The sequence below is a fragment of the Xenopus laevis genome, chromosome 4L (assembly GCF_017654675.1).
Source record: "Xenopus laevis strain J_2021 chromosome 4L, Xenopus_laevis_v10.1, whole genome shotgun sequence".
Taxonomy (NCBI): Eukaryota; Metazoa; Chordata; class Amphibia; order Anura; family Pipidae; genus Xenopus; species Xenopus laevis.
In genome coordinates this window covers 154,228,794-154,242,677 of record NC_054377.1, presented here as the reverse complement: position 1 = coordinate 154,242,677, position 13,884 = coordinate 154,228,794, and the positions used below count along the sequence as shown (strand labels likewise).

Sequence of the window (13,884 nt, the reverse complement as noted above, 5' to 3'; positions counted from 1 at the left end):
TCCATCTCCATGACATACAGAAGGACGCTCCATGACGTACAGAAAGAAGCTCCATCTCTATCACAGACAGAATGAAATTCCATCACAGACAGAAGGACGCTCCACTATCTCTATGACGGACAGGACGTTCCATCTCCACCACGGACAGACGGGAGTTATTTCAGCAGGTTAATAAGAGGGATGTGATGTCACAGAGGATGAGGGAAAGAGTAAAGAAGGAAAGTGAGTCAGAGCGAGTGAGCGACATGTGAACTGCTCAGCATGACTCATCGCTCAGAAACTTTCCTCTCTATCAACTCCCTGACACCCACTCACTGTAAGTGTCATAGGAACAATCCCTTCCATTCATTGGCCTCCAGGGACACCCTATTTATTTCTCATGGACCTTGTGGCCCAGTCCCCCACTTCCCTGTACGGATCTAATAATAATTGTTTCAGTGAAAGTGACATTCATACTAATACCCCAATGTCAGGGGCTCCCCCCCCAGCCCTTGTGCAACACACTTCCCCAGAATTGGACCCCAAAGTCTCATTCACCAACACAACATAAGCCAGGAAAGTGCTGGGCTCCTATTTGCTATCTAAGATAAAAAACACAGTGACAGACTGAGGCTTCCTTCACAATAAAACTTTCTTTTGCAGTTTCTACTTCCGGTCGGCACAACTCCCATAATCTGATCCAATTGCACAACCCTGTGTCCTGTTTGTGGCACCAAACTGTGTAACCTTGGCTACAAAACATGCCCAGCAAAATAATATGCCAAAAATTGTGAGCTAATGGGCCCAGTCTGAAGGACAGTTAGGGGGAGATTTGGGGTGAGTGTTTATTTGTACCCTGGGTACCCCTGGAACTATAGCAGGGTGACACCCCAATGTTTCTATATATCTGTAACCTTGTTATGAGCTAAGGGGGCCCAGTCTGAAGGTCAGTTAGGGGGAGATTTGGGGTGAGTGTTTATTTGTGCCCTGGGTACCCCTGGAACTATAGCAGGGTGACTGTTACCCCAATGTTTCTATATATCTGTAACTTTGTTATGAGCTAAGGGGGCCCAGTCTGAAGGTCAGTTAGGGGGAGATTTGGGGTGAATGCTTATTTCTACCCTGGGTACCCCTGGAACTATAGCAGGGTGACACCCCAATGTTTCTATATATCTGTAACCTTGTTATGAGCTAAGGGGGCCCAGTCTGAAGGTCAGTTAGAGGGAGATTTAGGGTGAGTGCTTATTTGTACCCTGGGTACCCCTGGAACTATAGCAGGATGACACCCCAATGTTTCTATATATCTGTAACCTTGTTATGAGCTAAGGGGGCCCAGTCTGAAGGTCAGTTAGGGGGAGATGTAGTAGTGCTCACACTATAGTAGTAACATGATGTAGAACTGACCCAGTTACTCAGGAGTCCAGTGGCTGGAGCTGAGGGATGTGCAGTGGATCAGGTGGGAATAGTACAGGCAGATGGGGGCTATATCCGTTGAATGAATCACCTGTTCCTGGAATAACCCCTCAGTAACCGGAGTGGAGTGCACTATTATTAGACTGGCACGGATTCGCTGGACCGGAAACCGATCCATAGCAACAGAATTTGTCTTTTCCAACCTCTCCCACCAGGTCTGCGCAGGGAGACAGACAGCACCCAAATTATACCCCACCCATGTGTACAGCTGCTCACATGGACACCCCCCTTCAATGTGAATAATGTAGGACTAGAGTCACCCTGCTGGACTACAGCCGGCACCCCCTCATATTGCTTTCTGTCTTGTAATTATTATTATTATTATAATGTACAAGTATTTACTGTGTTGGGGGTGTGTAAAGGCAAAGTATTCCAACAAAAAAAACTGTGATTTTTACAGTTTAATGATTAAGGAGAGAATTTTGCAGCTCAGTACAAAAGTAATAAAAGAGGGGGGTCAGACACGCTAGATAAAAACCCTTGAGATTCAGTGTAAGTGAATGATTCAATGATTGTGAATAGAGATCTCGCACCCACAGCACCCACAGCACCCCCAGCACCCCCAGCACCCACCTCCGCAGCCTGAGTCTCCTGGTGCAGCAGCGTCAGTCCAGTCAAATCCTCCAGGAACGAATGAGACGAGTTGAAAGCTTTGGCCAAGAACTGGAATCCATCAGTCTCGTACTGATCAATAACCTGCGGAGCACGACACACAGTCACGTCATATACAACATTAATTTACAATATCATTTCTTCAGGGCCCCTAAAACTCTCCTGAAATAGACACTGAGCAGGGAATGAGAATACCCACATAATGTCTCTCATTCTAAACAATGGGTAGGGAATAATACCCGAGTACTGTCTCCCACACTGAGCAGGAAATGAGAATACTGGAGCAACATGAAGCTTTTATCAGTAACAAGAAAACATGCAGTTTTGGGGGGTCAGTGTAGTTGGTGGAATAAGGAGAAGTAACAGGATTTTGGGGAGTAGGACAACTCATATATATATTAATCACCTGACTGCCATTGAGTAATGGGGCTCCAAGTAAAGAACCCTTCCCCCCAATGATTAAGTGTAACAGAGGCCCTCCTGCTCATTAATGTAACGGGGGGGGGGGGGGGGCAAGAGAGACAGGAGTAGAAAATTGGGAAGAAGAAGTGGGGGATCTGGATTGTGATGTGGAAGGAGCCCCCCCCCCCTCATGGTGAGTGATCAGTTCCTGCTGCAAAATTAACAGGAGGCTCCCTGCACCCCAATACACAGTGACCTTTCTGTACAACTTCTGACACCCGGTGACCCATTTGTGGGAGGTTTCATGTTGGGACATGTGGGGGCCAGGGGTGCAAGCTCTTCTACATAGAAACTTGTTTGTCAGCTCATTAGCCAACCTGCGGGAAACTAAATGTGGCACATGTGGGTCAGCGGCTACACAAGTCAAATTGCCATTTGTGAGTGGCCGGGGGGGGTTCATGTACTGCTGATAGAGGGGTGTACTAGGTATTATATTGGTCTGGGGGGCTGTATACTGCTGATAGAGGGGTGTACAAGGTACAAGAGGGGGGGGGGGCTGTGTATAATGAGCTGAGAGCCAGTAGGCAGTTGCACAAGGCAGGGAGGGACAAGACATAAGCCCAGCTACATTCCACCAGCCAGGCCACTGTTAGCCTTCATGGCAATGATTCATTATGGGGATGTTTGTGTAGCAATGCCCCCCCCCATGTGCTCCTTCACCACATTTGATGGTATAACAATTACATACTGGGCCTGTACCACTGGCAGCTTGGGGGGGGGGGCAGTAACTACAAAGGATCAGCTGGAGCTCAGGCAAACTCAGGTCTAAAGTGAAGGAGGGACCTTCCTGCCCATTAGTGAAGAGGAAAGGCTTCCCGGGGGGCACAGGCTGCACAAACAGGAAAGGGAGGACAGGAAGGAAATGGGCCGGGAAATGAGAGGTGCACTTATTATATTGGGAAGCACCAACCCAAACACCAACAGCACAATCCTACCCCCAGCCTCCCCTGGGAACCAACCTCCGGACTCCTAATATGGGCCAGGAACCCCCCCAGTCACTAACACAATGGGCCCCTGTATAATCGCTGTACAGCGCTGGGGATTATGTTGGTGCCATGCAAATAACATATAATAATAATGAATATATGAGCCTGTTGCTACTGCTGCCGATTTCCAGTCATGAGGAACAATGGCTGACACTCTCCCCCCACATAAAGGCCCCTTTGTTTGTGCCGTCACATTGAGCCCAAATGAAAAACTAAAGGGAAACTTTCGCAAACACACAAACACTCGCTTTGTTCCCAGTTTCCCACAGTGAATGAAGTGCAGAGACCGGAGCCCGAGGGGAGGGATCAGGTTTCAGCCACATTACTGTGTTTGGGCAGCAGTCACCCCACTCCCTACAAACAAACCCCCCTTCCCTCAGGGCCACTAACATTAAATATGGAAATGAGTTTTTTCTTGGCCTGCGGTAAATGGATGAAATCACCAAAAACAGACCGTTTTATTGCTCAGAACAGATGTTTAGTTGCACGTAATCAAATCCCTCCCCTCCTCCTGTTCAATTATTAGCATTAGAAACTGTCAGCTGCCATCTTTGTGCCCTAGCCCCACCCACTGCTTGCCCCTCCCATGCCCAGGAACGTGACTTCCCCTATAAATGCCCATAGAGGGTCATATCTTTCCTTTAGACTCTAGGCCAACGTGCCCCTGTAAGTTGCCTCACTGCACCCTGACCATTCTGTCCCAAGCACTGGGAATATTTGGGAAGGTGGGTGTGATACCAGCACTGGTTCCCATTGGGCTGAACACATATGGCCCATTCCCAAATACTTTATTCCCTAGAATTCCCATCCCAAGCACTGAGCTGCTGCTTCCAATAGATCAAGAACAGAGAAGAAGAATCAGAGTCCCATCTTGGATGAGCTGTGGTTCTAATGAGGGACTGTAGGAAACCCAGAGAGATGGCGCCTCCTGTGGCAGAATGAAGTCACTGCAGGCACCAGGGGTAAAGCCATAAGTGACTGATACCACAGACTGGGGCAGAATTACAGCAGACTCTATGACTGCTGGGGGTTCAGAGGGGCAAATCTCGGGACACTTAATATCCAGACATAAGACATTTAGAAATAATGGGCTCTTATTGGGTCCCTTTGTTCTGCTTCCTTAGAGCCACGGCAGGGAATGGCTCTGCCAACGTCTGTCTATAAAGCAGCTCATGGCACGAGGATGGGCAGGAACTCATCACTGTATAACATATGGGCCGAACCTGCACCCCTCAAGCTGAATTACTCGCAGAACATGGAGACAGGCGTTTAATCTGTGCACTCGGCCCATATAGAAATAATGGACTAATGGTGTGTATTTAGGGTTGCCACCTGGCCGCCATTTTATTGGCCTGGACGATAAAAATGACGGTTGATCCCAATGTTAATAATAGGGAAAAAGGCCGGTATTTTTTTCCAGAAAAGGTGGCAACCCTATGTTTTCTATAAGCAGTTCTATAAGCAGTACTTCAGCGTGACCATTCATTGTAGAGAGCCCTTCAAGTTAGGGAAGTATAACGCTATGTTGGGCTGCCCCCCCTATTCTCACCACCGTCCAACTCCGCTGCCCTAAGCGTTTCACCGTATCAGCGGCTTCTTCAGGGGCACCGGTGACTTATAATGATTATTGCACCATCACACGACCACCGGTGCAGTTTTTAGTTTTGTGCTTTTATGGACACGTCCAGCACTGAGCTGTTAAACGCACTGGGTCTGTTGGTTGTGCCATAACGTTCACTCATGGTGTCTTCTATTTTCATCCGCTTTATTAAAACTTATATTTTAAAGAATGATGTGGGATCACTATTTATAATAGCATTGGCGGTCTGAAATGGGTTACTGAGAGTTGTGGGGCAGGCATTCAGGCTATCTGGATCTCTGACCCTCACTTCAGTTGTTTTATATAGTGCAATATAAATGCCGTACAAAGCATCAGTATGGTGCAGCTACAACACGTACCTTGGGAGAACAGGCAGTGCACTTGTCAAATGCGAGACTCACAGGCAACACATTGTCAAACCTCGACAAAAAGCCTCGAATCTGGAAAGGAAAGAAAATGTTGTAAGAGAAATCCAAATATCTCTATGGAAAAGATAAAGGCACCAGAAACTTAAAATCTGGGGACAAATAATCAATGGAACAACCGCGCCATCTTGTGTCTGAACAACTGAACTGCACAACAGCAACTGAATGTGGGACTGGGTCAGGCCTTCAGCTCTCTGATGCTACAATGCTCAGATAGAATACACAGCACTTATATACTGTAAGGTGGGACTAACAAGTGAGGGGTTAGGTGGGCGAGAAAGCCAATCCACACACTTTGGATAAAAATCACTGTCCAGCTTTATTGAAGAAATTAAAACAACAGACAGGCATCTTTAGCAGTTGTACTCCTACCCTATGACATGTAGAATCACCTGACGCGTTTCATGCCCCCTTCTGGCACTTCATCAGAGAGTGAGTTTCCTCTCTCTCTCTATATCCTCATTGGGACTAACAAGTGAGCCTGGTAATATTGGCTGATAGGATACACAGCACTTATATAAGGTGGGACTGGGAAGGGAGTTATTTAAAGCAACAACAGATTTATTTCAACAATTTACCTGATGTGGCACAAGACCCAGAGATGTCGGGGGCTCATTCATACGGTCGTCACTGCTGCTAGCGACTGCGTAACCTCTGAAATAAGATCAAAGGTGCTGACATTAAAGGCTTTGTGAATTTGTGAGTAACTGTTGGAAGAAGAATATGATATATGGCAGCTCCCACCCATACGTATACAGATAAGATGCTGACGTTACCCTTCGGGGTGCTGGATGACGGACACCATAAGCTCCACGGCTAATGCTCCGGCAATCATGGCCAGTCCTGGTCGGCTCACAGTGCACTGCTGGTCCAGAGTGCGGTCCCTGGTGGACTGAAACACAAAGTCACTCATGGGACAGACTACTGCTTCTGAGCTCTAGCCCTGCTGCTCCCCCCAGGGACCCCACAAACTGACAGAAAGGAAGTCTGAGGAACATGACAGATAGTGATTAATATGAGTCTGGTCATAGGCAGGTGAGTGGCCCAGGGGTGGGGGTAGGTACTATCATTACAGACCCAGACTGAGGGGGCAACTCACATCACCTGGCGCCACCACATCGTTACAGAAATAACAGCCCAATCGGTGGCCGGGGATATTGGAGAAGAGGGAGGAGCCTAAGAGATCAGAAGAGTTGGCCCCCTCTGCCCCCGCATTGTCCTTCGTCGGCTTCTTCAGTCCGTGTCTCATCACCACAAACGTGTCAAACCCCAGCGCCGCGTTAATGACCAACTGCAACGGGCAAAACAAGGGGCGTCAGGGAGGAACAGGGGGGGGGTATAAAACAAACACAACATTATATCAACCTGTGGGGGGGCTGCTGAGATCATATGGAACACAGGGAAAATAAAGGGTAAATATTCACATGGCGACACCAGGAATATGAGAACATGAGAGAGTGGGGCCGACACCCCCCCAATTGTCTCATATTAACCCCCCCACACACACTTTGTGACTAACACTTCCCAAAATCCCCTCTGACTCCCCCTGATGTGTCACTGGGTGGAATAACCAGCGAGGGGGGATTGTGCCAAAATAAATGTGCAAGAAAAGCAGAAATTCTGCAAAGGTCCCACTCACCCCCCCTTCTCTGCAATGGATTGTGGGTAATTGGGTAACATTATCCCTTATAATACACAAGTGATACTCAGAGTTCCCTGTATAACTCAGCCTGCAGCCTTGTGTCTTTATATGGTCACAGAACAACCCCTCAGTGACTTCTAATATCCTTATCATTTACAGTAGGGGGTACATTATCCCTTATAATAAATGAGTGACACTCAGAGTTCCCTGTATAACTCAGCCTGTAGCCTTGTGCCTTTATATGGTCACAGAACAACCCCTCAGTGACTTCTAATATCCTTATCATTTACAGTAGGGGGTACATTATCCCTTATAATACATGAGTGATACTCAGAGTTCCCTGTATAACTCAGCCTGCAGCCTTGTGCCTTTATATGGTCACAGAACAACCCCTCAGTGACTTCTAATATCCTTATCATTTACAGTAGGGGGTACATTATCCCTTATAATACACGAGTGATACTCAGTGTTCCCTGTATAACTCAGCCTGCAGCCTTGTGCCTTTATATGGTCACAGAACAACCCCTCAGTGACTTCTAATATCCTTATCATTTACAGTAGGGGGTACATTATCCCTTATAATACATGAGTGATACTCAGAGTTCCCTGTATAACTCAGCCTGCAGCCTTGTGCCTTTATATGGTCACAGAACAACCCCTCAGTGACTTCTAATATCCTTATCATTTACAGTAGGGGGTACATTATCCCTTATAATACATGAGTGATACTCAGAGTTCCCTGTATAACTCAGCCTGCAGCCTTGTGCCTTTATATGGTCACAGAACAACCCCTCAGTGACTTCTAATATCCTTATCATTTACAGTAGGGGGTACATTATCCCTTATAATACAGGAGTGATACTCAGAGTTCCCTGTATAACTCAGCCTGAATGACCACACAAATCTCTGTTGTGGGTTAATAAGAAGTTCTGAGCCGCAGGCAGTCGGTACCTTTTTCTGACTGGCAGCAATGACAGTTGGGAGCCAGCGACTCTCCCTCGTGTCCATCAGTAGAAACACCACATCATGTTCAGCAATAAGATCCTCCAGTTTCTTTACGTCTGTCTGGGCCTGTTCTACTGTCTCTTTGGAGAAATGGACCGGATGCCCCGGCATTGGGATACTCATGTTGAATCCTCTGGAATTCTGGGGAAAAATTCAAAGGGTTTAAACAAGCAGCAAAGTGGCACATGGGTTCTATTTTGTCAAATGAGAGGCACACAGTGTCCCCAGCAAATCAGCCCGACAGGAACCAGTGGAATCAATTTCTGCTCATTGGACTCAACAATGTGCAGAATTTCCCTTCCACAAGTAACGACATCTGTGGTCTCTCTAGGGAATGAAACTGCCATATTGTCTGCTCTATCTACCTGCACTAACTGCCACCTCCATCTCTTTCTGCTGCATGTCACACATTCCTTCCCCCACTGTTGCTATAGGCACCATCTCTCCCTACTATACCTGCTATCCCACAGTCACACTCCCTTCCCAGAGACTATTATCCACTGTTACTATAGACACCATCTCTCCCTACTATACCTGCTATCCCACAGTCACACTCCCTTCCCAGAGACTATTATCCACTGTTACTATAGGCACCATCTCTCCCTACTATACCTGCTATCCCACAGTCACACTCCCTTCCCAGAGACTATTATCCCACTGTTACTATAGGCACCATCTCTCCCTACTATACCTGCTATCTCACAGTCACACTCCCTTCCCAGAGACTATTATCCACTGTTACTATAGACACCATCTCTCCCTACTATACCTGCTATCTCACAGTCACACTCCCTTCCCAGAGACTATTATCCCACTGTTACTATAGGCACCATCTCTCCCTACTATACCTGCTATCTCACAGTCACACTCCCTTCCCAGAGACTATTATCCACTGTTACTATTAGACACCATCTCTCCCTACTATACCTACTATCCCACAGTCACACTCCCCTTCCCAGAGACTATTATCCCACTGTTACTATAGGCACCATCTCTCCCTACTATACCTGCTATCCCACAGTCACACTCCCTTCCCAGAGACCTATTATCCCACTGTTACTATAGGCACCATCTCTCCCTACTATACCTGCTATCTCACAGTCACACTCCCTTCCCAGAGACTATTATCCACTGTTACTGATAGACACCATCTCTCCCTACTATACCTGCTATCCCATAGTCCACACTCCCTTCCCAGAGACTATTATCCACTGTTACTATAGGCACCATCTCTCCCTACTATACCTGCTATCCCACAGTCACACTCCCTTCCCAGAGACTATTATCCACTGTTACTATAGGCACCATCTCTCCCTACTATACCTGCTATCCCACAGTCACACTCCCTTCCCAGAGACTATTATCCACTGTTACTATAGGCACCATCTCTCCCTACTATACCTGCTATCCCACAGTCACACTCCCCTTCCAGAGACTATTATCCACTGTTACTATAGGCACCATCTCTCCCTACTATAACTGCTATCCCACAGTCCACACTCTCTTCCCAGAGACTATTATCCACTGTTACTATAGGCTCCATCTCTCCCTACTATACCTGCTATCCCACAGTCACACTCCCTTCCCAGAGACTATTATCCCACTGTTACTATAAGGCACCATCTCTCCCTACTATAACCTGCTATCCCACAGTCACACTCCCTTCCCAGAGACTATTATCCACTGTTACTATAGGCACCATCTCTCCCTACTATACCTGCTATCCCACAAGTCACACTCCCTTCCAGAGACTATTATCCACTGTTACTATAGGCACCATCTCTCCCTACTATACCTGCTATCCCACAGTCACACTCCCTTCCCAGAGACTATTATCCACTGTTACTATAGGCACCATCTCTCCCTACTATACCTGCTATCCCACAGTCACACTCCCTTCCCAGAGACTATTATCCCACTGTTACTATAGGCACCATCTCTCCCTACTATAACTGCTATCCCACAGTCACACTCTCTTCCCAGAGACTATTATCCACTGTTACTATAGGCTCCATCTCTCCCTACTATACCTGCTATCCCACAGTCACACTCCCTTCCCAGAGACTATTATCCCACTGTTACTATAGGCACCATCTCTCCCTACTATACCTGCTATCCCACAGTCACACTCCCTTCCCAGAGACTATTATCCACTGTTACTATAGACACCATCTCTCCCTACTATACCTGCTATCCCACAGTCACACTCCCTTCCCAGAGACTATTATCCACTGTTACTATAGACACCATCTCTCCCTACTATACCTGCTATCCCACAGTCACACTCCCTTCCCAGAGACTATTATCCCCACTGTTACTATAGACACATCTCTCCCTACTATACCTGCTATCCCACAGTCACACTCCCTTCCCAGAGACTATTATCCCACTGTTACTATAGACACATCTCTCCCTACTATACCTGCTATCCCACAGTCACACTCCCTTCCCAGAGACTATTATCCCACTGTTACTATAGGACACATCTCTCCCTACTATACCTGCTATCCCACAGTCACACTCCCTTCCCAGAGGACTATTATCCACTGTTACTATAGACACATCTCTCCCTACTATACCTGCTATCCCACAGTCACACTCCCTTTCCCAGAGACTATTATCCACTGTTACTATAGACACATCTCTCCCTACTATACCTGCTATCCCACAGTCACACTCCCTTCCCAGAGACTATTATCCACTGTTACTATAGACACATCTCTCCCTACTATACCTGCTATCCCACAGTCACACTCCCTTCCCAGAGACTATTATCCCACTGTTACTATAGGCACCATCTCTCCCTACTATACCTGCTATCCCACAGTCACACTCCCTTCCCAGAGACTATTATCCACTGTTACTATAGACACATCTCTCCCTACTATACCTGCTATCCCACAGTCACACTCCCTTCCCAGAGACTATTATCCACTGTTAAGGCCCCCATAGACGCGACGATTCTTCTTTGCGAAACGACCGATTTCAGCGCAGCCCGACCGATTCGTCAAATTATCGTGCGGTTAGTGGGATTCAAACGATCGTACATCTTACGATTTTTCGTCCGACATCTGCCAGGAAATTGATCGGCCAGGTTAAAAAATCTTTGTCGGTCCCAGTACAATCTATGGATGTTTGCAGGGCCAAGCAGGCAGCTCCCCTTTGTTTTCCTGGTAAATTGGTCGTTTTAGTTGATGGACAGTTCGAACGTTCGTACGATGGTTCTCAGAAGATCTTGGTCTCACGATGTGGATTGGATCTGTTGAAAATCTGTACATCTATGGCCAGCTTTACTATAGACACCATCTCTCCCTACTATACCTGCTATCCCACAGACAATGATACATCTCCCAGGCCTGGTCTCTGGGGTGCAATGGAAGACATCTCTGAGTGGTATTAGTTTGAAATCTGCCACTAATGAAATGAGGAGTAATTAGAACAAACTGCAGCAGTGGGGGGTGTAGCTGATTAACAAAACTCTCATCAAAGGTTCATTACAAGTGATAAGACTTCATTTCTGGTTCTAAGTCGGATGAATGGATAATTAAAGGGATTTCATTATGTGGGGGGACGGGCTCGTACAGAGACATTGGGGGATTAATTGGAATATGGAAAAGGCCATTTCTTTCCCCTGATAATTAGTGGTTGTTGAGTAACAGGCAGAGATGGGGGTACAGAGTGGTACAGTGAGTGAGCTGATGGGGGAACTGGGGGGCAGATTCACAATATACAGTAAATTGGTTTTTATATTTCACATCAATATTCCAGTTTTATTACGGATCTCAGTTTCAGCCCCCTGGGGTAGATGTACATTGGGGTCCCCCAGGAGTCTGTCCGTGCCCATTATTGTTCCCGATGTTTATATACAGGACACTCACCACACCAGGGAAAATCTTGTCCAGCTTTGCCGCTGCCACATGAGCTTTGGGGTCGCCCCCTCCCAGGCAGTCGGAGAAGTCATAGAGGGGCTGCCGCACGGGGTTGGAGTAGGAGATCTTGGCATTGTCCACGAAGGTGATGTGTCTGACCCCCCAGCCCTGGGGCAGAAACAAACAGTATTAGTGCTCTACCCCCAGTGCAGAATCACAGTAATGGGGCCCCGACTCCTCTCCCCCCTGACGTGGCACATCCATATCAGTACTACATGTTTATTCAATATCCCAAAACCCACTGCCTCCTCCAAGTCATGTGATCCTGGCTGCAATTGAAGGTAAAATCCTGTGTATTGTACATTGTGAATAAATAACTGTGTCCCAAGACCCTCCATGGGGTGATAAAGCTCTGCTCCACGTGTGTCACAACTCACCATTAGTGCCCTCGCCACATTGCAGCCCAGCGTGCCGGCCCCCAGGAGCAAACACTTTGTATTAATCACTTTGTCCAAGTCCAGAGTTGGGACCAGTCTCCAGCGCATGAGCTTCAGGTTCAGGTCAACAGACGATTCAGCCAACCTGCCGGCACAGCAAAGGGTTAAGTTTAGCTTTGTGCCCATTCCCTCCATCATTGTACATTGTGCATTGTGCATTGCTTATACCTCATCCTGTCTCTACTTCCTTTGCACGGGGGAGTGTATTTCCTGGTACTCGTGTGACTGTCTCTACTTCCTTTGCACGGGGGAGTGTATTTCCTGGTACTCGTGTGACTGTCTCTACTTCCTTTGCATGGGGGAGTGTATTTCCTGGTACTCATGTGACTGTCTCTACTTCCTTTGCATGGGGGAGTGTATTTCCTGGTACTCATGTGACTGTCTCTACTTCCTTTGCATGGGGGAGTGTATTTCCTGGTACTCATGTGACTGTCTCTACTTCCTTTGCATGGGGGAGTGTATTTCCTGGTACTCATGTGACTGTCTCTACTTCCTTTGCATGGGGGAGTGTATTTCCTGGTACTCGTGTGACTGTCTCTACTTCCTTTGCACTGGGGAGTGTATTTCCTGGTACTCATGTGACTGTCTCTACTTCCTTTGCATGGGGGAGTGTATTTCCTGGTACTCATGTGACTGTCTCTACTTCCTTTGCACTGGGGAGTGTATTTCCTGGTACTCATGTGACTGTCTCTACTTCCTTTGCATGGGGGAGTGTATTTCCTGGTACTCATGTGACTGTCTCTACTTCCTTTGCACGGGGGAGTGTATTTCCTGGTACTCGTGTGACTGTCTCTACTTCCTTTGCACGGGGGAGTGTATTTCCTGGTACTCGTGTGACTGTCTCTACTTCCTTTGCATGGGGGAGTGTATTTCCTGGTACTCATGTGACTGTCTCTACTTCCTTTGCATGGGGGAGTGTATTTCCTGGTACTCGTGTGACTGTCTCTACTTCCTTTGCATGGGGGAGTGTATTTCCTGGTACTCATGTGACTGTCTCTACTTCCTTTGCACGGTGGAGTGTATTTCCTGGTACTCGTGTGACTGTCTCTACTTCCTTTGCACTGGGGAGTGTATTTCCTGGTACTCGTGTGACTGTCTCTACTTCCTTTGCATGAGGGAGTGTATTTCCTGGTACTCATGTGACTGTCTCTACTTCCTTTGCATGAGGGAGTGTATTTCCTGGTACTCATGTGACTGTCTCTACTTCCTTTGCATGGGGGAGCGTATTTCCTGGTACTCATGTGACTGTCTCTACTTCCTTTGCATGGGGGAGTGTATTTCCTGGTACTCGTGTGACTGTCTCTACTTCCTTTGCATGGGGGAGTGTATTTCCT

The 13,884-nt window shown here is 47.3% G+C and overlaps 1 protein-coding gene across 2 annotated transcripts in view; it reads right to left on the bottom strand.

Moving 5' to 3' along the window:
• LOC108704011 (ubiquitin-like modifier-activating enzyme ATG7) overlaps positions 1 to 13,884 on the bottom strand; it is a 50,247-nt gene that overhangs the window by 19,552 nt on the left and 16,811 nt on the right. For both annotated transcript variants that reach the window (XM_041591019.1, XM_041591020.1), the window contains exons 11-18: positions 12,491 to 12,635; positions 12,063 to 12,221; positions 8,131 to 8,325; positions 6,637 to 6,828; positions 6,314 to 6,429; positions 6,116 to 6,191; positions 5,472 to 5,552; positions 2,026 to 2,148 (exon numbers count right to left, since the gene is read on the bottom strand). In XM_041591019.1, coding sequence (XP_041446953.1) covers positions 2,026 to 2,148; positions 5,472 to 5,552; positions 6,116 to 6,191; positions 6,314 to 6,429; positions 6,637 to 6,828; positions 8,131 to 8,325; positions 12,063 to 12,221; positions 12,491 to 12,635 — 1,087 coding nt within the window. The remainder of the gene's footprint in view (positions 1 to 2,025; positions 2,149 to 5,471; positions 5,553 to 6,115; positions 6,192 to 6,313; positions 6,430 to 6,636; positions 6,829 to 8,130; positions 8,326 to 12,062; positions 12,222 to 12,490; positions 12,636 to 13,884) is intronic.